Genomic DNA, 24,398 nt, shown 5'->3' with positions numbered 1-24,398 from the left:
TTTTCCACTAATCTGCTCAGTGCACGCGAGTCAACATGCCTGAGGTCATGAACTTCAAATGACCGTAACAACAAAACCATAATGTCGGATTGAATTGAAACTTAACAGATGTACTGTTAAGGAGTCTGTCTCTACATCTCCTTAGTTTCAAAACGACCAGGACAGCCGAGTTCTTAAGGAAGAAATCCCTCCTCTCCTCTCCCCTGAGATTGTTAAAAAAATCCCACACTTTGAAAACAAGTGTTAATGTTTTAACGCCTTCCTGGTAACACTTTATGAAGGTGTTGTGGTGTTAATAATCCCACGCTAAACACTTTGTGCTGTTTACTTCTTAAATAAATACGTGTTGATATGTCAATAAAGTTACTCACAGTGACACAAATATTGGGCGTTAATAACAAGACACTAAAGCACATTTATCAGGTGGTAACACATTCTGAACACCGGAACACGTTTATTTTCAAAAAAAGGGGTTTAGTTTTGAACGGTAAACAAAGACGTGTTTATAATGAGTGTTGGGTTTAACAATGCGGCTCTTTCAGGGTTAACCTCGTTCCGAGGGCGGCACTGTCTGGCGTAGTGCACCAAGTACAGTACTCCGGCACTGCTGTAAACATGTTGGCGCCCAAGGCTCGCTGCGTGTCACGTTGTTGACCCTAAAAGTAGGATTCTCAACTTTTCCCCAGTAATGTAGACCTAATTCTTCAGTTGCTGACTGAAGTGGAAGTGAGTGAAAAGTGCTGAGAGGTTGATGTGCCTGGCTGTGGGAAATAAAATATCAAACTGGGATTATGCAAAGTTCTATTTAATTAGTATTAGATATACTCGGACATTTAGGCTGGGGCAGTACATGCATATAGGTGATCCAACGTTTACTTGATCATGGAAGCATTCCGTATTGAACTGCCATAATTTTCATCACGTATGTTCACTCGCGTGCCCTTGTGCACACACTTAGTTGGGATTTAGCGCATGCGCACTCGATCGCTTGACTGTGGATTTCGAGGTAGGCGACGTCAGACATCGTTCCAACACTTCTTCCGCGGATGGATGGATGTAGGCCATTATTTATTTTAACAAAATACGAAGAAATTAAGTTCACAGAAATAACCAGATAATTTAAAATTGATCAGTAAACATTAAACCACCGTATTATTGCACAAAATTTGAAACAAATTCTGAAAAAGTGACTAACACAATCAGATTTGAAAGAAAATACCTCCACAGTCTTTCCTATTTTAAAACAACTTCTCCAATTTATCCAAACAAATGAAATAAAGTGCTGTGTGTATTAAGACCCAATAAAACCTTGGAAGTATTTTTCAAGTTATTGCGAATTTAATATTTTGCACGAGTATCATTTGTCCGCAGTGGCGCATGTAAACGTATGCGTGCGTTGATGGAGTACATGTAAATGTACAGTACATGTACAAGAACGTGCACATATGCACACATAAATCGTGGCCGACCGGTCGACACAGAACCAAAATTGAAATCGATCAAACTAACAAAGGACCATTCGCAATAGCTCAAACATAACATGTTAACCTTTTTCAAACACACTTTCTATTATTTAGATATGCAGCATGTGTGGGAAAAACTGGAGAACAATTCAAATTTTGGAGTTTAAAATACCCTTTTTTACATTAGGAAATGTAACAGACACAGACATTTTTCACCCCATTTCTTCCCCAATGTCACTTATAATTAACAAGAAACACATCACGAAATGAAATCTGAAGCCTGAATATACTTCTCTGGAATAAATTCAGCAAACTTTTAAACATTGCGGAAGATCCCTGCAGAAAGGTTTTGGTATACATGTAGTCGTTTGCTATACGTAGTCGTATAGTGACCACAACTTTGCCGAATTTGAGCGCATGCGCACAAACTAAGTAGAATGGGTGAACATACGTGTCATAAACATCAGCCAGTCTTAAATAGTAGGAGTCTATTGATGTTAAGAAAATTTTAGCGACGAAAAGGAATTCTTTACCCAGGGAGGACAGGTTTTTTAAAAGGAAGGTGTTTATGACACTTACAAAACTGTGATGGCCCGAAACAGAATTATTCCCTGCATAAAGAGAAGAATTATTCTAGTGTGTTCCACTGTCCTATCTTGTCCCAGTATCACCCTGATCAAGCCAGACTTGGGCAGACTCTCCTTTTAAAACATTACAGGTTATAATTGATACATGACTAGCTTCACCCCAGTCTTTTTGTAACTTGTATCAAAGACATTATTTTGATCATTGGAATGAAGGAAGTTACCTCTGTGACTCTAATGACTTGAGTGGGCGTGATATTTATAATGACCCCGGATATACATGTAGATAATCACCTTGATAACCTCGTGTCCTCTTTTCTCTGCCTATTGTGGGCCTGCTGTACACAGTTCAAGGAACATGTTTACGGTATGGCGTGTATACCGGTATATCATATTTCAGGTCCATTGCGCTCATATTGCAACGCACGTAAAAGTGTCGCTCCATTCTGTTCCTCCATGCAAAGACAACATGAACACAAAAGATAGAAAGTAGAAAGCAGTCCCATAATTGTCTCGTCTTTTCACTCAATTTGTACACAACCAACATCCAAACAACAAAAAGTCACTTTAATATTTCAAGTAGCCTGGAATGACTTATAATAAACAAAAATTAAACCATTATTTTTTGGCAGTTTCAATAGAACTTGATATAAAATCAGACGAACCGTCAGTACAGTTACTTTTCTGCATTGTGCGAACATTTTTGTATATGACCTACGGATAATCACCCTCGGACTTATATGGTGAAGTACGCATAGAATGTGTAAGAGGGGAGAGCAAAATCCTGCAAGTCAGGCACTTAGGGACATGATGGACATTCCAGATTCTGATTCAGTGTTCTGGAAACATCTTTCATCGCCAGTTTTCAAATTTGCTAAAACGTTTGAGACGAAAGTCATTTTCAAGCCCTCTGAGTATTTCAGCTGGTAGCCTTTATAAGTATACCTCGCTGACTTGGACGAGTTGCCGAATCTCAAGCCGAAGTGAAATCATTAAACTTTATCAGTCAGCTCCTTATCGAAGGCTTCCGGTCGTGTACCCCTGTACCATGTCACGAATCCTCGGTTAGGTTTTGTCACAGATAGGTCCTCCTCTCACGTATGCATGTATTCCATGGTACAGTTCCGACGAAGAGAATTTGCCCGTCGACTCCAAAGTAAATTTTATCTCGAAAGCGCAAGACTCTCCGCCAGTGGCTATATTCATATTACCACGTTGTTTGTGCACACTGGGTTTCCTTCCTTTTCAATTTGGATGTCCTGGTTTCTGTGCTCAGAAATACACTCCGTAGAAATTTAAGAGGCCTCCTTGAAATTTGCAACGGAAGATTCCAATTGACTCGGCCCCATGAAGTTATGAATAATGTGTCAACAAACTTTGAGTTGACTTTTCCCTGTTCGTCGCTACCGTCACATGTGCGAGTCTCTGTCTAGATAGATGTCAACGACATTTTCACGATGTTGTTAATTTTTTTTTTAATCATGTGTTTAATCTTTTCTTTTGGGAGATGCCGACTTTATTGAATGTCGTTAACATTTTGGCAATGATTTAAGACTTTTACATTCGTGTATTGTCTTAGTTACGCTGATTGCAATATCGACGAGTTTTTTCGATTTGAATCTTCTGTACGAGCAATGCACTTCCATGCTTTCTTAAGTACCGAAGGGTCATTCTGTGGAGGATTCTGTCATCTAGATTCTCTTCTGCTGCAAAAAGGCAACACTAATTGGAATTATAAAATGTGTTGTATTTGCTGGGGCGACTTGCTTCAAATTGATTTGGTGCTGATATTCAAGGACAAGAAATGTAAGTTGATTGTTCTTCCCCTCTTGCAGATTTCAATTTATTGAAATACTGAAGAGATTATCACCTTTTCTATTTAAAATTTGTGAAGCGAAAGATCTACAGAAATGAGACTACAGGTTTTTGTTAAATTCATGCTCAAAAAGTTGTTTTCTTTTATTCCGCTTATTCTTTTTGTTCCGCTTATAGGGTGGGTTTAGCAAGTATTAAGCAAGACCAACCATTCCAAAATTAAAATTAAAAAGCGTGCCAAGCATTGTTGTTTGTAGATACATGTACCACAGCAGCTGTATCATAAAATTCATGATAGCTATTCGTATTATGCGTTTATCAGAGACCATGCCATTTTTTAAACACAGTATAAAATGAAGGTTCAAGGGTCCAACGAATGTATTGTTTATGCAGTTCTTTTAGCTAGTCATTTATAAAATGCTACTATTTAACCTGAACTTCATTGTTTTTTGGTGTCATTTTAAGGGCATTTATTTGGGGTTGGGGGTTGGTCATGTAATATGCCTACTTGTGATCATAAATGTGATGTAAACCAAAGGCAGAAACGTTCTTGTGTTATTGTAGTTTGTGCACGAAGTTTTGCTAGCATTTGTAATAGTTTGCTGTTCAAAATTTTGTTTGCTGTCGTAAATGATTGTTGTAATCAAAAGTGAGCTACGTTTTCTTGCAATTTCACAGAACAAAATTTGGGTTCACAATGTGAACGGAACCCCTTCCAAAAATGATCAGTATCTTCCTGTAATGACATCACATAAACAGCTCCTTTACTTGCCAGGAAAAGTATAGAAAATCCCATGTGTTTAAAAAGTGGGGAGTTCACTGAGAGTAACCAAAAAGATGTCAAAACTGTTCTTACAATTTAGAGTAGTAGAAAGCTGTACAAAGATGTTTAACTAAAATTCGCTTATTTTCTATAACTTTATGAGACTCGTCGTCTTGTATGGGCAGTGGGAGCTTTCCTAATATCCACATAGTTAGGACGAAGGGCTATAGTTATGAGTGTTTTGCGTGGTGCTAATTTTAATTTACCAAATAATTATTCTCGGGAAGATATGTTGTAAATTGGCGTAAAAACATGGGTCGAACACTGTCAATATTTCTGTGTATGGCTCTCAACTTGTTTAATTAAGAAACACCGAAATCCCTATGAAATTGAGGTGAAATAACTTCCGCGTAATTATAATGATCTTGATTCATCTTGAATGATGAGTTTGACTTAAAAAGCCGAAGGGTGGTTGGTTGCCGTAGTCTCGCGTGTTTATAACTCTAGTAAACTACCTACCTAATAGTCTTGGTTGGAGTATTGTACCGAATGTCAGGAAGTGCCTGTCGCAGCGAAGTACGTGTGGAACACGTGTACGCGTGAATGTGAAACTTCCAAGTTATTTTTGGCTCACATTGTGGGGCTTATCGAAGGGGAAGTTGAAGATTATGCCAGATGTTTGTGTGGGGCTCCCAGTTTCTGCGTTCAGTTTCTATGAATTGGGCGACTAAGCATCCACTCGCACTTGTTACCCGGAAGCGTTTGCTTGGCGAGAATTTCAGCTAAAACTGTGTGTCTGTACGTTTTACACAACCCGTAGCAAATGTCTTTCTAAAGAGTTTCTGTGAATGCCCAAGTGTGGCACATATATAGTGTGCACCTCCGGACAACAGTCCATGTAGTGCAAGGTTAGAAGACGTTTTGTTGACTAGCACATGTTCGCATAGTGTTTCCCCCCCGCTGAAAAACAGCTGCAGATACATTTGGGGGTCACGGTTATCTGTGGCAAAATGAAGAGAAACAGTCGCTGAAATCATTAAAAACCAAGCTCCTAGGGGTTATCATATTGGGAGACAGAGCATTTTCTTAACGACAAGAGAACTAAGGACTTACGTAAAAACAAGCAAGGTATGGGTGTGCGACGTGTGTTAGTTAAAGCTAATCCAGGATATTCAGCGACTCCAACTTCAAAGAGCCGAGTCTTCCATTTTGTCATCAAACATTGTGTTTGACGCCACGCAGGCGAGTCTATTAATTAACTTATATTAAGATATATCGTCCAACAGACCTGGTTGCTTACTAACTGAATTTACAACTGAATGGCGGCTTACTAGCCGCCATTCAGTTGTAAATTGGTTTTTACAATGAAACCACAATGTAGTTGAAACGTATACCGGTACAACTTGCTGTGTTTTTGTCTGATTGATTTGCTGTTAAATTTCATGTTCAAGTCTAAAACACTCTGGTGAATATTATGTCTACAGTACTACAAGTTATACGACAGACAAAATTATGCTTTGCAAACTATAGCACCTTTATTGTGGAGATTAAATGTTTCACAGTTTTGGTGATTTTTTTTTCAAATCAGCTTTGTGCAGAGCTAAAATTGTTCTGTTTTATTTTATTATGCTAGAGTTTAGAGTCTCTGTTGTCGTTTTCTGGCGTTGTTGAATATCAATACCTATTGAGCTGAAACTATCGATCGTTTCCATTCTTGTGAAATGAAACGGATATATTAAGTTGAAATCTCTCTGAGTGTGTCCTCCATTGCAGTTTTCGCCACAGCATCCAGGGCGTCCTATAATATTGGTTTAACGCGATACGTTAAAGCCCTTACTCCGCTGAATGCCATGAATTTTTCATTCGACCTAATCCCGAAGAAGGTGAATCCTCTTTTAGGATATAGGTTTTAAGTCTTCAAATGTCAATGAACTGAAATTCAAAATTATCTACTTTGTTTTTCGCCGTTGTCTGTCGCGTAATAAAAAAGATTGAGAAAGGGGCTCGCTACATTGAAAACGGACAGATGTCGCAAACAGATCTGTTCCACTTGTTTTGTCCGTTTACGTTGATGATTTGATGCCGGCATGACAGTGGATTTGGTGTGTGCTTCGTGACAGCGATTGTTGGGAAAAGAGTCATCATACATTTAGTTGTCTGTTAGTCGTTTTGGCGTCTATTTAGCTAAACAACAGACGCATGCGACTTGTGACGCTCCACCCACTGCGGGCATGTTTACTTGCAAGGAAGTTGATTGTCTGGCTGTGCAGTTTACTATAAGCCACTCGATGAAAGGTGCACTGGATTGTTTGCGTGGTTTGGATCATATGGTCATACTTTGTTGGATTTCCAGAGGGAACATTCGAGCTCTAAAACGATTACAGGAAAAAGGCCTTCGATTTTCTACGAAAGCACTTTTTGTTCGATTTTTACAAAGGTTGTCTGTTAAGCCATCTGGAATATATGACACTACAAAAGGAGTCGTTCCTTTGATAACAAAGAAACACAAAAGAGGTAGGCGAAGCAGCTTTTTTATCGGAAGAATTCCCTCATGTAGATAATCCCAGCTGGAGGTGTCTTGACTTTGAATGGATTTGTAAGGGAACCCCCCCCCCATTCTCGCCCCTTCACGTTTGTACGTTGAAGGGAATAGACTTGTGCCTAGTCGCGTGTCAAAAATCACTCTCCATTTAAAAATAAATATCTTGTGACTGATAATACAAACAGTTGCTGAATTTGTTTGGAAAGGAGACTTTGATTAGCTTTAGCAAGTGGTGCCCGTATGTGGCATCTTATTTTCTGTTTTTTTTTTCCAGTGGGTGACATGCTTGCTGTTTACTAAGAATTACCGGAGTCTTTATTTGCTGTGGTGGATATCGTGCAGGACGTCTCTATCAACGTGCTTATCATCTTTCCAATTTTGCTTGCATGAGTGTGTCACGAGTTTGCAACTTTCACCTCGGGAATTGGGACTGAAAAGTCATATTACATGTAGAAAACGTACACAGGTTTCGGGCAGGAACCTTCTTTTTTTCTTTTCTTTTTTTAATATGAATGAGGGTTTAACTTACGGTCTATCGGAGAACCTGTAAAGATGTCAACTTCCACTGTACATGTAGTGTCATTTGCCTCATCATTCTGTCCATTAAGCAAAAGTATTGCCGTACAATCTACGAGTGTACTATTGATAGCAGACGAAACAAGTACGAAACAACAGTATGGCCATCGTGATAACTTCATGATGGCCAAAGTTATACATGAACGCTGCACTACAATACAAGGTATCCGTATGTCCGAATTACTAGGCTGCTGCTTGAAATTACACACGACTGACTCTATGCGAGGTGGTTGTAGCCACCATCATAATTTCAAGCTGCAACCACTGTGGGCTACAACCAAGTAATTCAGGCAAGGCCTTATTCTGACGTCATTGACTCCTTTACAGCAAGCCCCTGCTTCTTCGAATCAAGTAGCTATATAGCTGGCCATAGCACGCAAGTATTTGGAGAGTGGCTTCAGCCGCTTGTCAGTGAAATATACCACTAGGCGTGCGAGTTATCTCCAGTTGGACATGGCTTTGACTGTGGCATGATTAATTCCCTGATCAAGTCCATCTCTTGTAACGCTGGTCGCACATGGGTGTAAATTCTTGCGCCCTTTAGGTTTGTGATAAAATCCAATGAGAATGCTGGTGAAGAATTTTAAGGACTTGGCATTTTATCATTGCCAGTGACTAATCGCTTTTCGTTCTGAATGATTTGCGGAAGCGAACTGACTTTTGAGACTTTAGCGTCGTGGCCGGCGTCGTCGTCGACCCTTCCATCAGTTTTCGAAGAACAGCGTTGTCGCCGCCGCCGTCGCTGTTGTCGTCGTCATCGTTGTCGCCACCTTCGACAATCCTCATGAGGGCAGAGGTATCACTGGTTTTTCGGAATTCACGAAAGCTGCACACTATTGGTATAGGAAATGGGGAAATTATGTGCCATAAAAATGAGACCACATTAATAGCTTTCTTTGCCGAACTATTGGTATCCACGCCCGAAAATATTGTTAGTTTTCACAATCATTGAGACCCAAACGAATCACTTGTCCAATTGGTTTGCCTTTCTGAATCAGGTCAACACCTTCGTTGGGGCTTTCCACGACGCTGTCATCCTGTATGCCTTGGCTCTCAATGAGACCCTGGAAGAAGGGGGCAACCCCCGCGACGGAAAGACACTTACTCACCGGATGTGGAATAGAACCTTCGAAGGTACGTATTAAATGTGACAGTGTGTACTGCCTTCACCTCCCAGCATGCCGTCAGCCTATGCAGTGGCCTACGTCATGAATGCTGTAGACATAATGTTTTATTGCCAGTCTAAGAAAAGCTCAATGCTTAAGTTGCATTTTTCAAAGCTGTAATGACGAGGAGTATTGATACTAACCACCAACCTGCAAATTCAGTCAGACCTATCTCACCATATGTTGAAGCATGACCTTGTCAGTTGTACAGACTTCAATTGTTGGTATTATTTTCCATTTATAATTTACTCTTGACTTTTGCTAAGCTTTAAAGCCAGCTAAGTGTTTGTTCAGCATTTAATTAACGCTACTCAACGCTGTTGCAATATAATACTCTTACCTTTAAAATTTTCTGCGCATTTAACGTGGTATTTCGGCGCTGTAAACTCTAATAAGGGAATGAATGTGCGCTTGACCGGTCTTATACGTTCTTTTGAGATTGGCTCAGTAGAAGAGACATTGGTAACGCCCTAGCCGAGACGTTGGTCAATATCAGCGTACATAAACAACGTTTAACACCGGTCATGCAAAATGTTTATTGCAAAACGTCAGAACATGTGTAAGAATTATAAATTTGGAACCATTTTGCTCAACAGTTTTACTTCACTTTTAACACCACTCTAGCCGTGTTATGGTATGTCCCCCTTGCGGGTTTTTGTAAACAATCTCCTCATTAAAGGAGATAAGCGCGCGCATGGCGCGTTCTGCGCGAGGTGGGGCAAGCCAACCTGCGCTTGATCAACCGTATAAGAGCGGCCAAGAGACAGTGCACTCGACAATCAAGAATGACTAAGCTATCTCGGTATTTATGACGACCAATTTTACCACCATTCATTTTGACAACGGTCAAGGTGAGTTTATCGCTCGCTTGTGAGCTTCAGTTACTGGAAATTGACAAGAAAGCAAGGGTATACTTTTCATGTACAAAAAATGCTGGTTCATGAACAAATGGTGAACCGTATAAAGTTGAAGTTTTGAGGGTTGCTTTTCAACTTTTCTCTTGAATTGTTGTCCGGTGATTGTATTTATTATTGGTTTTTTGGGGGGTCGAGGGTTGGAATTTTGTTTGTCTTTATTGACAGAACCTAAGATCAAATATTTCGATACAGCTTTTACTTTTGTAAAAAACAAAGCGAGAATAAGGGAAAATTTCGGATGTGTAAGACCAATTTATAAAAGTTACTTTTATCTGATAACCGCGTGGAATGAATAGTAATGGTAACTGGGGTAGGTTAATTGTAACAAGTTAAAATTATTTTTCTTGTTTTTGGCATCTAAAACGGCATCACAAAAAAGTCTTTTTCTTTTCCCCCCCAGTTTTCCTTTTTTTCAGTTACTGTTTTTAAAGTACTTCCTATTCGTTATTATGTTGTTGCCCTTGTGACCATTTCTTCAAAAAAGAGAGTGCTTGGCACGTTGTGGTTTTTTTATCTTAGCCACTTAAGAGCGACTATGAATGCAGTAAAACACCATTTTTACAGACATTCGTACCAGAGTTACGCCGATTTAAAACGATTCTAATAGATGCGGGTATAAACAGAGGCATATCTAGCCGCGCAAAGCTCTTGAGATTAAAATTTCATTCACAGACTGCATTTGGACGTGAAATAAATATGAGGGCCGGTACGCATAGTGAATGCTGCTTATGCTGTATGATTTCAGCACTATATGAAAGGATAAAATGCGAAAGGGACAATGCTGAAACATACTTTATGTGGTAAATATATGTATATCGTCCACATCATTTACACTATATTGTTATTTACGATCGCCCCCATATAAACTGGAAGGTTGCCGACGTATCACATTATTCCCGAGGTCTGATTTTCTAATTGCCGTATATTTGCGTACATTTGCATTGAGTTGGGATTGTGAAAGGGCTTCCTTAGTCGTTCAGAGCCACTACAATAGCCGATCTTTTCACACTGTTGCACCTCTGCATTTCTGGCGTCGTTCTTCTCATGTCTAATTCCAATCTCTGGAATTCTGCTACGCCCGTGTGAATCGAGTGTGAGATCATGACCAATCAACAAACTAACTTTGAATTTAGATGATCTTGAAAGCGATCGAGACAATTCAAGATTACTTGCACTTCTGTTCAAATTATACCCGGAGAAGTTCATTCAAATTCGCCCTATCAATGGGTAAACCTTTTTTCGGTATCTTGGGATGCATTTCGCTTCAATCATACTTGTTAAAGGGGAAAATCATGTGCTGGCAGCAGGTGGCATGGTCAGTATGTGAATCTTCGGTGTAAACTGTAGTTAAACGGTGGTATAGACAAGTTTCGTTATACTGCCTGAGAGTATGTGGAACTTGGGAAAAAGTTTGGAACTGGCAACAATACACATATTTACATGTACATGCCACGACGCCTTGCACACTGTGACATCTATGGCTGAGGGAGACACAGCAGTGACAGTGCAAAAACAACTGTTGCATAAATACCTGAACAATCAGACCTGTTTAAGCAATTGATTGGCAAGAAATGTTTAATATATTGATCGATATACGAATCACTGAAAGGATCAGAAAGATTCATTCGTTCTCTATCTTGTCGTTAATTGACGTTTCTATCTATTTGATCTGCATGTAATTATCGCATCACGCGATACTTTTTCGCGCCGATGAACAAATGGATAGTTACGCAGCAAAAGTATAATTTTTAGAGAGGTTGGCAGTATTGCATTTTTTTACTGCATGCAAATTAGGCATCAAACTAAAACCAAGATACGATGGGTATTAATGTTCAAGGTTTTTGAATATTTGTGTCATTTGAAAGAGTATAGATACAGTCTGTCTTTTCCTGACCCTTCAACTTTTTTATGTTTTGGGAATTTTTCTCTTTAATAGGAATTATGGGCAACGTGACTATAGATAGCAATGGGGACAGAGAGGCCGATTATTCGCTCCTTGAGATGACCGACATCGAAAATGGCATCTTTACGGTAGGAATTTCGATATTTATGTCATGCACGCGATCACAGACCTTACTCACTGTGTTACGCATGCGTCAGGCATGTCGTGTGATTGAGTACATATATATCATGTTATTTAGAGGAATAAAGGTATTAACCTCGAGACAAGTTTTAAAGCGAGTTAGTGACTACCCGATTAATGGCAAGCGTTTCCGATTAGGAATACTACTTTGGCACCCTCCTTTTAAAAGATTCCTTTGTAATATAGGTCTAGATTTATTTTCTAATAACAAATAGCATTGTCTTTCTGATTTGTAATTCTGGTTGATTGTTTTGAAATGGCAAGTAGTCACAGAATCGTTTCGTTGGTAGCCGACACCTGTCAGTTATGCTGACAAGGCAGTTGTAGTCGCGCGTGTGCCCGGACGTAGGGGCCCGTTCATAAAGTACCCCCTCCCCCTGTGTACGCGTGGCGTAAGCAGTGGCTCCACCCCCTCCCCCTCCATGCATACGCATTCCACAATTCTGGAAGACACTACCGGTCTTTGTGTCCTGAGTAATGATGCGGTTTATTAAAAGCGGGCGTTGACACAGGATGATAAATGGTGGGGCGGACGGTGTATGGAGGATACTGTGTTTGAATTTCGACGTATGCAAAACTGATTCTGGTATGAGAGTGAGTATTGATGCGAAGAAGATTCATTACAGGCAAATTTTCGGTTTGCAGACGGTATGCTTTGACTTGAACCCCCTTCCCCTCTGTACGCATGGAGTACGCAACGGCACCAACCCCCCTCCCCCATCGTGCGTCCGTTCTTTAATGGACGGCCCCTTAGTGTACAAACTCAAAAATAATATCCTATGGACTGGGGGTACAGCGCCACCAAGCGTTGAACGTGGACCCCTCATAGCTTTTGTTTACAGCAGTTTGGAGGTTTTTTTATAGGAGGGTATTTAGTGATAGAACCTAGTTGGATTTGCACTTGCATTTGCAGATATTTGTGACAACGTCTTGATTGAAATCATACCGGCTTCCTCCCCGTGGCATTTTTTTTTCAGGGTAAAAAAATTAATGTCCCTGTGGCGTGTGAGGAAGAATGGGTTGGCGGATCGATTTTAGGCATTGATGAAGTGTTTCACAGTTCCAACGGTTGTCGCGTGGTGTTATAGATGCCACAAGCCGATATTTCAATCAGTCACGTTCTGCATGCAGCACAAACACACTGTTGTCCTTGAATGACCAAAGAGGAAGCTTCGAGTTTGGTTAGCTTAAGCGTTGATGTTACGCTGTGTGGACTTTGTTCGATCACGTTGTCGTCCTTAGATGGGAAAATTAACTTCATTTCGTTCCTCGTCCGTTGTTTGATTAAACTACTACTTCTTTTAAATTACATGACAACTTGACGATTCGATGGTTGTCGCTCTTGAAATTAAATGCTTATTTAGCTACACATCATTCCCTTTTTAAGATGGCCAATCGGCAATTTCAAGTCCCACTTGCGCCGATATTATCGAGTGGCAACTGACTGCGGGTTCGTTCGTGGAAATTGTGCCTCGCTTATCAAACTGCGACTCTGAAAGTGAAGAGCCAAGACTACCTGGATCCGCTCAACGCAACTGCGCAGTATAGACCTAGCAGACTCGGATGGCATCTCAGTATTGCCACGTCGCGTCTTGTTTAGCACTGTCAGGTTGTCTAATAATAACTGCGTCGATCGATCCAACGGGTTTGACATTCGCTATTAGTGACTGACATGCAGCGCGTAAAGTCCCCCAAGGACCCTGTCAGTGACGCGCGAGCATCAATGATATAGACATATATACGGTTGCCATGGTCACGCATGATTTCATTTTAATTTTTAATCATGACTATAGTTAAAGTAACATTTCGGTATTTATTCTCATCTAATATACCACCGTGACGGATCTTTTCTGAAGTAAGTGTTGTTCGAACAGTTCTTGTATATTTAACTGCTGTATTTTTCCCTGAAATACTGCTGATTTAAAAAGCGAAATACCTCATTTTTGCTTTTTAAATTGTGAGGAAGTTAGAAAAAGAAGTGCTTATTGTCAGCATGGTTATTTATTTTTATAACAGTTGCTTGTACGTGATCACTCGTTAATGCAGGATGAATGTTTAGGATGATCATCAGCTACCTACGTACTTTGTGTGTCAAGAGAGTTAAACAGATCTGTAATGGAAATTTCAAAATCATTGTTTTTGTGACAGAGCAAACAGTCGTCAACCACAAATCAACCCAGACTGCTGGGCTGTCACCCCGCTGTGTTTGTGTTTGATTACTGAAATCAGGGCATCGCTGATTGACCTTCCCTTCGGGAGAACCTCACACGTGTCGTTGTGGCGGTTTGCGCTCTGCATCCGAAGGCGCTGCAGAGCAAATATTACAAGGGAAGGGGGCTCGGGCGAGCCAGCGCGGCGGAATTTGTTTAAGCGGTTGAGGCACGCCGCTCGTAATGACCTGAGCTGGTCGACGCTGCATTGCCGGGCAGTAGGCCGTATGGCTGGAGTTCGATTGGTAATGGCGCTACCGCGCAAACATGGAATCTTCTTCACTCCCACCTGGGAATGGAGCCTGCTGTGTCATCTCATTTCCAGCGAGATTTCCTGTTCCTAGAACCCAGTGGAACTGCATCTTAAGTTTCCTTCTGCAGAGCAAATGATCTTCGCGAGGAAATGCCATAGCGTGTTTCGTGACAAGTCAAGTAGAAGACAAACAACGAGATCGGAGCCTCCCCAGCTTGGGTACTCCGTTTTCCCCGCGCGAAAGTTGCAAGCAATCGTTTGTGTCCTCATAGTTGTATTAGGACACTTAGGTACAGCAACATTTTCCTACCTGGTCGCTTGTATTGCACTGATGGTATATTCGCCAAATGATTACAGAACTGATGGAAGACATTATCGGGCAAACGGGTGATACGTGTAGCAAAAGTCATCTGGGCTGCTATGGTATCCAAGACTGAGAAATATGCTGCATCCCTTGCCGAATTCCCCATAGAGTTGCTTCTTAAAGAGATGACGTGTTAGTTCCCCGTCTTTCAAATAAATAGCGTTTGCGGTATGGAGTAGGCAAAGGTGTGATTTGGCACCTTGTACTGTGAACAGCCGCGGTTATTTGTGCCGTGTTAAATTACGATACATCACTTATCAGAGTTAGTAGGCCATTTCTGAGCATATACTATTATGCACCCGTCTACTTGTTCTCTGAATAGCGAATAGCGGGACACAATACATATGCTTTCAATTAATATATGCTTTCATTTTTAAGGCAAATGCGGCAAGTAAATGGTCACATTCACGGGTTGGCTTCAGTGCATCTGCCACGTGGCGATGGTTGTAAACACTTCCGAAGAGCACTCAGGCAAATCACGGATAAGTCGTATTGTGCTCCAACAGAAAAAAATTGTTGGGTGTTGGGAACAATCTGGCTGCATTATATGTCACCTTGGTACAAAAAGTCGTGTTGAGTTCTCGTCCAAATGAAAACTATTCGACCGAGACGAAGCCTTAAGTCATTACGAAATGGCTTGGCACTTCCCCTTTTTAGAATGCAATAGTTCAATTTAAAGCATTTTTATGCAGTTTGCTGGATAGAGTTTTTGAACACTTGCAAAAAATTTCGCATGCAATAACAGTGAATGATTGTGGCCATTTTTCGAATGGTTCAACACTCTTGCATATGGCCGTGCGTGGTTGCCTGTTGTATCTCAGGCTATTTGTGTGGAAGACCAAAGTTATCCCCTTTTTTAACGACTTTTTAGGTGTTAGAAATAGCACCTACTGCCGTGCTTAGCTGGCTTGAAGGTATAACAAGTTGGCCTGGGACTACTTATTGTACGAACTTCACAGCTGATTACCCAGCAATATGAGCGACAGTGTTTGCTGTGGGCGGTACAGTGGGCTGAGTACGATTCGTAATGCAGATCAAAAAGGTGTCAACATTTTCATTGGACCCTGCATTTAAGCCTTCGGGAGTCCTACGGAAAATAATCTGGTGGGATTGAATCGGCGTTTCCTTCTTCACATTTCTCATTTATACAGTTGCACCAATAGTACTGAATCAGTGGTCATCTGAATGCAAAAAGACACAGATTAAATTTTGCGTCATCATACTCTTCGGTCCACTCTCTGTCCATTTCTGGCGTGATAATACCATGACGTAGATTTTTAAAATTAAGATAAGTCCTTTTTATGAGCGTTGGTACTGGTTGGCAGTGCATGGTGGTGCCGCCTCTACTCTTTTTTTCGCAGATTTTTGGTCACATGTATCAACTAAATGTACCGTGACACAGACCTGCATGAATGCCTCAAAGGTTTCTTATTATTAAGCGGGGGTATTTTGGTTCGACTATCTCCCAGTTATGGATTGAGTTTTTATTTCCGTGGTGCACACCGATTTAGCAACCCTCAGTTCTCACGTCAAGATCTAAGTTGTGTTGTGCCCGCTCCACCATAAGACGATTTTGTCCATTGTTTTTCCCCCAAGGCTGTCGTGAAGTACATGTATAATCAGATCCATTGTTGTCAAATGGTCTTTCACCGTCTTCTCATGCCGTCCTTCGAAAAGACGTGGTCTGATGGAGAGAGCTGGAGATAGAAGCCAATTCACGAGTGGAGCAGTATCATGCCAGTAATGGGTCGAGCGAGATGGTGGGAAATGGACAGTTGCCAATGGCCTTGGCGATCGAGCAGATGAAGGAGTCTGGATCGTGCGTTTTCAATTTAAAAGAAAAAAGTGCTTAGGGACCAGGCGGCAGCGAACCACATTTCCTTATGCATGGCCAGTCTTGGAAGTAAGACCATTTTACCTGCATTTACTCGAGCCTCATCGTGTAAAAATAAGACCAAGTATAAAAGTAAAGAATGGGAATACAAGAGTTGTGGGTAGTCACGGCGATTTTCGCGTGAGTCAGCCGTCTCTGGGTGAATAAAAATGCCAATGTTGGACAAATCGCAGAGCTTCGTTTCTTTGGTGCTAATCTCCGATCCATATTATCCTTCCAAACGTTATCCACTTTGCTTACAAATATGTAATGCGGTTGGTAAAATTTGTATATGATGTGCAACTTTTGACAAGAAGCAAGGGAAGTTGAAATTGCCCCAAAATTTGACAGAACCCCACGTAAGCGTAGGTAAGCGTAAACGAACCACCCCTCGTTGCTAAAGGGGTAGCTGCAATAAATGTTTTTGATTGCAAACCTGTAAAATGCACCTTTGTACCGCAGTAAACCTTATTTTAAACTTTGGTTTCACTATTTCCAAGGGTATTTTAATGTTTCAGTTTTATGCTAATGAATATTTCCATATTCATGAGCAAAACTGTGATTTCATCTCAGGAAGAAGCCTCAATGTTACATATGTTTGTACACAAAGAAAGCCCTGCTTTTTACAGATTTTCCTGGACTGAGTTTTTTCTTCTTTGCTGATTCATTGTTGTTTATGGGCATAGCAGTAGGAAACCATCAGTTCCGCTCTCAGAAATGTTTTTAGTCAGTGAATTCTGGGTTCACATTTTGTATAGAAATACCTATGCACCGAACCATGTCTTCCTCAAATGACTTCACAGCAACAGCGCCCTCAATTTTGATTGCTAATAAATGTGAACTTTTCAATGCATTTGAGCAAATAGGAGTGTGTAAAAGTTTTCATACATTAAAGAAAAGTACAAATATGCAGAAAAATTGTGTCGAAGAAAAATTCATTGCAGCTACACTTTAACAGAACGAGTATCAATGTTAGCCCATAGCTCATCCTTGGTTAACCCAACAGCTCTTACGGAATAATGATTTGGACGAGGTATATTGTTGTTCGAATCACATCGGCCCACTTACTTTCAGCGCGTAGGGGCTTTATAAAGGTTTACAATGTACGTTGCGTATACTGGGTCCCTAAGCATATTTCATATCAAACTCAAGAATAGAAAGGACTAATCATCCATTATCACGGGTATTCACAAGTCAACAGCCACTGGCGTTATACCAATTTGTGTGATGTGATAAAGGCAGACCTCCATTACGGACAAGTCTGTCAGTCACTCACAGCGTCCGCAGCTTAACCTGGTGAAAGGCTTTATCATCGCCTAGCTCTGCAGTCTTCAAAACGAAAGTACAGCAGCCCACGCCCGCGTGCCGGTCCAAGCTCGTGTGTACTTGCGCCTCTTGTCAACATGTCAAAAAAGAATGGCCGTGCTGGCAGCTAACTGTTTGTGTTTACGTAATCACCGAGTATTATTACTTGATTTTGTTTACTGTAGGGCGTCATTATGCACACAGACTCTGTTTATCTATCAATTGGCATCACGTATATGTGTAAGCGAACACCAGACCAGTCGCTATCAATTATGAGTTTTGTTCCGTGCCCACAGACTAAAGAAAAATATGCAGACTTGCAAAGACCGTGGTTGAGCGCTGAAAGGTGTTGCCAGTAAAGCTTCGCAAGTGCGTAAAATGCGGTGGTCTAACTGTTGCTGAGTGTGTGACGTAAATGAACGCAAGCCTTTATTTCACTTTGGGAATTTAACAGTTGGAATTCCCGAAGCTTCTTATTTAAAGGTGTTTCGCTCCTTCCTAATGCAGAGACGTTGAAACTTAGATCTCCCTTACGGTCGTTGGTTATGGAGCTCAAACGTTTCTAAGTCATTAGCGATTTTCATTATCGTGTGGCTAAAGCCAAGATGCATCTTTTCGTTGTCATGGTTGACAACCTCCTTACTCTATATCGTGTCCATTCTGTATTATAATCTACGGTACAACGCGTACATAAATTGGTATGTACAGTAAATAAGCACGTCCTCGTTCTCAAACAAACATTCCAACTTATTCATATGCGTCCAAAAAAGGGAACATGCCGAGTCCTTGTGGACCGTGAGGAATACTGTTCTGCGCGCGGGAGCTCCTGTTTCCCATAATGCACTGCTAGAATCTCTTTGATGGCGCACTACATCGCCCCTTCTAAACCATGTGTCAAGGGATTTGAATAATATCCTCCGACTTGGTGTAATTATTGCCACGTCAGTATCTCTCCAACCTGAATTAAGTTACTGACGCCACGTGTATAGAATGATAAACCGCTACCACCAATCAAGGGCGCCACAGGGTCAGTGTTTACTTTAGATACGAAGTTCGATTGTATATCTCCCCCGCGCTTACCCATACATGTAAGTGTGACTGCTTTGGATTTGACACTCCCTTGAACTCTCGTGTTTATTCGGGCCTGGCCAAAATATTAAACCAACCCGCGGAGCCTTTCACTGTAGGAAGTACCCCTACCCGTCTACCCACAATACAGCGCGAGCGAAACATGGCGGCTTGTCGAGGAAAGTTGACACCATTGGAAATTGTTCAGAAATTCAAAGAGCACTTCCAAAGAAAACATGTTTGTTTTCTCTGGTTTTATCTGTTCAAGTAATGAACATATAATGGATAAACCCTTGTGCATGCCAAACCATGGTTACATGCATTGTTTGGCATGCACAAGGGTTTATCCACTACGAACACTGGGCGAGGGTCCCCCTCGTTTTCTCTGTTTTCTCCTCAATGACGTAATCTACATTCAGGATTCGCATCTTGGCATGAACAGAAAAAAAAAAAACTTTTCAACTTTTTAAAGTTGAGCTCTGAAGACAAATAACACTGCGTTCGATTGGGACGCCTCCATATTTATTTGAATAGATAAAAGCAGAGGAAACATATTTTCTTTCGCGGTACTCTTCAAAGTCGCTGTTTGTTGTGGCAACGTGGCACAAGTCAAGTAAGTTCTATGCAAGAAAGGCCTGAAATGTATGTGAGGATGTCGACAGTTTGAATGTATTGGCAGCATGACTTTGGGGGGGGGCCTGGTTAGAGCACCTCAAGTTGCCCGAGATCGCTCGTTCCTACCAAAGATTGCCGCGTGCTCGTCTAAACTTGTGACGTCACCTTGGGTAAGAGCGAGGGAAGTAATCGAATCCCCCGACAGCAAAAAAAAAAAAAAAAAAAAAATGGTGTGCGCGACGAATTGTGATGTTTCAACGGTTTGCCGAACTAGTTTTCTGTCGTGCCGACAAATGCGCCGAATAAAGAAAGCGGTTTGTGCGTGGTACACAAAATAGCACCTTTCATGAGATTATGTGCTTGCGGCCGCTGATGTCGGTCTGGAAGTATCTTGTGTCTGATATATTTGCATTAAGTCATCAATTCAGAGTAAACATGAAGTAGAGTCAAGTTGGTTTATCTTTTGTTGTGCATGAATATGATTTGCTCATTGTAAGCAATAACAAACCTAGTCATAAAAATGATTTTGAAGGAGCATAGAAACGTTACATTAATATTTGCAGGCCTTCGATTCTTCAACCTTTTATCGGCATCTCGTAACTTTCAGTTTAATTTCCTTTACATTTTTATCCGTTAAAATTAAGCAAGTTCACGACGTAGCCGTGTTTGATTGAACATCGATGATCATAGTAGTTTCTCTGAAGGATGTAATACAATGCGAACTGTTCCAACAATCTTTGTTACATGTCAATTATTCGTTATTATCATTATGATGCTTTGTTTATCAGTGTTCGGACCGTGCTTTGTAATCCCTTTGGCGAAGTCCTTCAAACGTACTCTCAGAACGTAAAACTGTTTTACTGACACATGAGTTAACTGATAAAATGGATTTTCATAGAGGATTGTTTGCCCCAAACTAATTTATATGCCAATAACCACACTATTGAGTGTTACAGGACTGCAGAAGCAGGGTATCGTAGAAACTGTGTGGAAGTAACTTGATTACGCCTGTTTCATTTTTGTTCTATTGTATAGGTTGCTGGTCATTATGACGGCGTAGCTAAAAAATACACACCCGTGCCGGGCGTAGTCATCGACTGGCCCGGTAAAACTCCGCCCAAAGATGTACCAGACTGCGGCTTCAAGGGGGAATTCTGTATCGAAGAGGATGACACTGGTTGTAAGTAAACCTCCGTTGAGATGGAAGCTGCTGTTGAGATTGAGAAGAAATACTCTTGGGAGAAAATCACAAACGTGCTGTCAGTCAGGAGAAATAATGGAAATTGTTTCTCGGAGTTTTTTATTTGAGACATGAACTGATAGGGAAAGTGTGCTCTCGAGCAAAAGTTCAATGTTGCATTCAGTCAATAAGGATTCGATTGAAACTTTGTTTTTCTAACAGTAATAGGCCATGAATTCGGCTCTTTTTAGTTCGCTGGTTTTGTAGGCAACTTTGATTTTCTTGTGAAAGATTTCGTCCACTGAGGGTTCCGTTTGATTTCAACGAATTTGGTCCTTTTCAACTTTATCCAGGGTTTTATTTACATTTGTTAGCCTTCGTAGAATCCAGGAAAGCCACTGTTATATTGGTTACTATATAACTTTAAACTCTTCTTGTTTCATCAAACAGTCACAGTCATGATAATGATGATATCCATGGTAGTCGTCATCATTGTAGCCGCTATAATCATCATCTATGTTGTCAGGTGAGTCAAGGTGTTATTTGAGTGTGAGAAATGAGGCACAGTACAAATGAACCATTTTAACGTGACAAAAATATCGATGGTTTCTACCCAAAGGTATGAGAAGCGCCCTCTTGTGAAAAATAGTACCATATACTTAGAAAAATAGTACCTCACTCCTGGATATATCAGTAAATCGTCAGCAATTGCTTGTCAAAAATTGAAGTGTTGTCGTAGAAATAGCACAGTATAAAGTCATTGACCTGTACAATCCAAAGTAATACTCATTTTTCCCAAAATAATCGTTGGAAAGTGTTGTTTTGTTTTCAAGCTCAAGCTTAATATGCATTGTTTTCGAAACTGAAGATTTCACTTAAATCTGACGATGCCCTGTGGAAATAAAATCGATAACTTAGGACAACAGCTTTTTGGTCCTGTCAAGTGAAATTTACCACAGCATATAAAGTGCTCGCGCCATTTAGCACCGTTTAATATATGAGATCGTTGGGAAAGGCCAACAGATGAAGAATACTTAATTGAACAGGGTTCTGTTAAGTTAGGTAAAACTTCAAACTAACAGGATTCTGAAATGATGATTCTGAAAAAGTGTCAATGTTACAGAAGTAAATAATGTCATCACCTTGTTACAGACTGACAGAGGTAAATTGGAAAAGTTTAACTACGGTGTTTTTTCTGAAAAAAACTCATTAAAACTCTAAAACTGCACAATTGATACGGGCGATTCACAATAGTGCGCCTCCAAGAGTTTGCAACGCATTGAGCAATCACAGAGCGCGAAATCTGTCGACCCTTTCCAAACGTGCATTGGGTCGTGATTTTGTAATTGGTCAACGTGTTGCAACCTCTTGGAAGCGCGCTGTTGTGAAACGCGCGTATTGAACAACCACTGCGTTCTTGAAATAATCATCAGTTTCATCAAGTTCAGAAGTAAAAAGAAACTGCAAAGAAGTCAAGAACCAAAAACAGCTGTGTGACAAGTTACGGTTTATTTTTGTGATTGCATACACTCGCAAGGTAACTAGTGTTGGGCGATTCCAGCATTTTTGGAATCGATTATTCCCGATTCCGAAGTGAATTCTTCCAAGCCCAATTAGGTAACCTGCTTAAACTTCCATTGGGCAGAACAAAAAACTGAACTATTATGAAAATGAACATATCTCTGCGACGCAAAGTGAGCTTCAAGTAAAATTTTCACTATGTGTAGAAAACACTCTAAACTTTAATTCAGTACCTTTAATTTGTTTTTTGGCCATTAGTTTGGGAGAAAATGAATGCTTTATGGGGGTGGCGGTTTCATTTTGGGGGGACACGCTGTGCAGTAGCTGGACTTGTTATGCCCGCTTGGTTGGCCTTTTTTACTCGAAGCCTCTGTATTAGGCAATGGAGCAACTAGTCGTTATGGGTTTCTATACCAGGTTTCCATTGTAACGACTTGACAATCATAGCCGTCATTAAAAAATGCATGTTTTTGTCAAGGGAGAAAGGTCAACGGAAGGTTTCTCCCTTTTTCCGGAAGAGACTGATATTTATTCATTCGAAGAGGTACATGTTTTGCCTTCTGTCCAGCATGTCTTTAGAAAAAAGTGAAATCCTTGACTCAAATTTAAATCTGACCCCGGGGTGATCCTGTTGGGTTGGACATAAGTGACTCGTGACTCTTTCGTTCGATGGCTTGTTCGTTGTCGCTGTCCAACCAACCTGTCCAATTAAACTTTCCAAGCTATAAAAGGAGAGGGATCGTCCGGGGACGGCTTCGTGATCGAAATGAAGGTTGAAGTTTTCCCGGGGTTTAAATTGCAAAGAGATGACAGTGGTCATGTTTGTGGGTCGTGCCTGACGGTTATCCTTCGAAATCTGGTTTGGCCTCTGCTGGTTGCCCATTAGATGGGGCAAACACGGATATGGTCTCAAGCTAAGAGCTCCCGGTTAGAAAAGCTTTACTCTTTGTTTTGGCCCAAAACTTGTCTTGAATATTTCCATCCTTCTCACGCTCTATGCATTTGCATAATGCATGATTTGCATGATCATATTAACGAATCGTGTGTTGGGCTTCATGAGTATACATGTACTCTGACAAACAGAAGATGTAACACTTCAATGCCTATTGGCCGTTGCTCATTTTGTGTTCAACATCTCGCTCGGACCACATCGTGAATACACGGTTTTATTCTGTAGTCATTGAGCAACACTGGCACGTACGTTTCTTCTCGATGTTTGATCCTGCGTAATGGAAGGGGTATCACCGTTACGAATTTCCATTAAACAATCAATCAACATTGCTACACCTGAGAAGCCATTGCACGTGTGCAGACTTGCTACAGATTTGTGTCAGCACGTGAGTGACATGGAGGCTTACATTGAGTGAAGGAGGCTAAAGGGTTGTGAACGAGAAACAGACGATCGCGGGGAAAGGCAGATCCAAAACCAAAAGTTTGGGGGAGGGCAAAGTGTTTGAGGGTCCATAAATTTGAATTTTCACATTCATCGTTGACTGGCCTTTCTTGGAGAGGTGGCTATATTTTATGGGCTTTTTAACCCGCTTTTGGAAGGAAGGGAAATGAAAACGACCTAAAATATCGCCTTTCTCGCATTATTCGCCATTTTTTTTTTCTCCTTTACGAGGCTATGGCCCCATTACTCCTCTTGATCTGTCCTCGGAAACTTCAGTGATATCCGCGCAGATTCGGTGATTCAATATACGTGATATCTATTTCATCGCCCATCGAGCCAACCATGAGATAGTTTGCGAAGTATATATGGCATCAAGACGGGTTTTTTTCATTCATCCCGTTCACAATTTATTCTTGTTAGAGTACTGAGTTAATGAGTAGTCGTGTTGCAGTGGAACAGGTTTCATTAGAAAACACGCTGGAATCGGTTCATTAAAAGAGCGCTCTCTTGCGGCGGCACGCAGCATCCCAGCCCGCCTCTGAGTGGGGTAAGCATTTACCTGCAGATTCGTGATGTTGAGGATCTCGGTTTCGAGTGACGAAAATGTCTGCAAGTTTTGTTGGCCATTCTTAGTCCATGAGTGATGAGAATGTTTTTGACCGCTTGATGCCAACGTAATGGATGTTGCTTTCAAACACGACGGCTGT

General features: G+C 41.0%; 1 protein-coding gene across 5 annotated transcripts in view; it reads left to right on the top strand.

Moving 5' to 3' along the window:
- Positions 1-24,398, top strand: part of LOC110977382 (atrial natriuretic peptide receptor 1-like) — a 275,377-nt gene that overhangs the window by 197,315 nt on the left and 53,664 nt on the right. For all 5 annotated transcript variants that reach the window (XM_022231463.2, XM_022231460.2, XM_022231461.2 and 2 more), the window contains exons 3-6: positions 8,742-8,877; positions 11,763-11,857; positions 20,633-20,777; positions 21,228-21,303. In XM_022231463.2, coding sequence (XP_022087155.1) covers positions 8,742-8,877; positions 11,763-11,857; positions 20,633-20,777; positions 21,228-21,303 — 452 coding nt within the window. The remainder of the gene's footprint in view (positions 1-8,741; positions 8,878-11,762; positions 11,858-20,632; positions 20,778-21,227; positions 21,304-24,398) is intronic.

Source organism: Acanthaster planci, linkage group LG08, assembly GCF_054643075.1.
Source record: "Acanthaster planci isolate LZ-2023a linkage group LG08, COTS_SCS, whole genome shotgun sequence".
Classification (NCBI taxonomy): Eukaryota; Metazoa; Echinodermata; class Asteroidea; order Valvatida; family Acanthasteridae; genus Acanthaster; species Acanthaster planci.
This window is presented reverse-complemented; position numbering and strand designations above follow the sequence as displayed.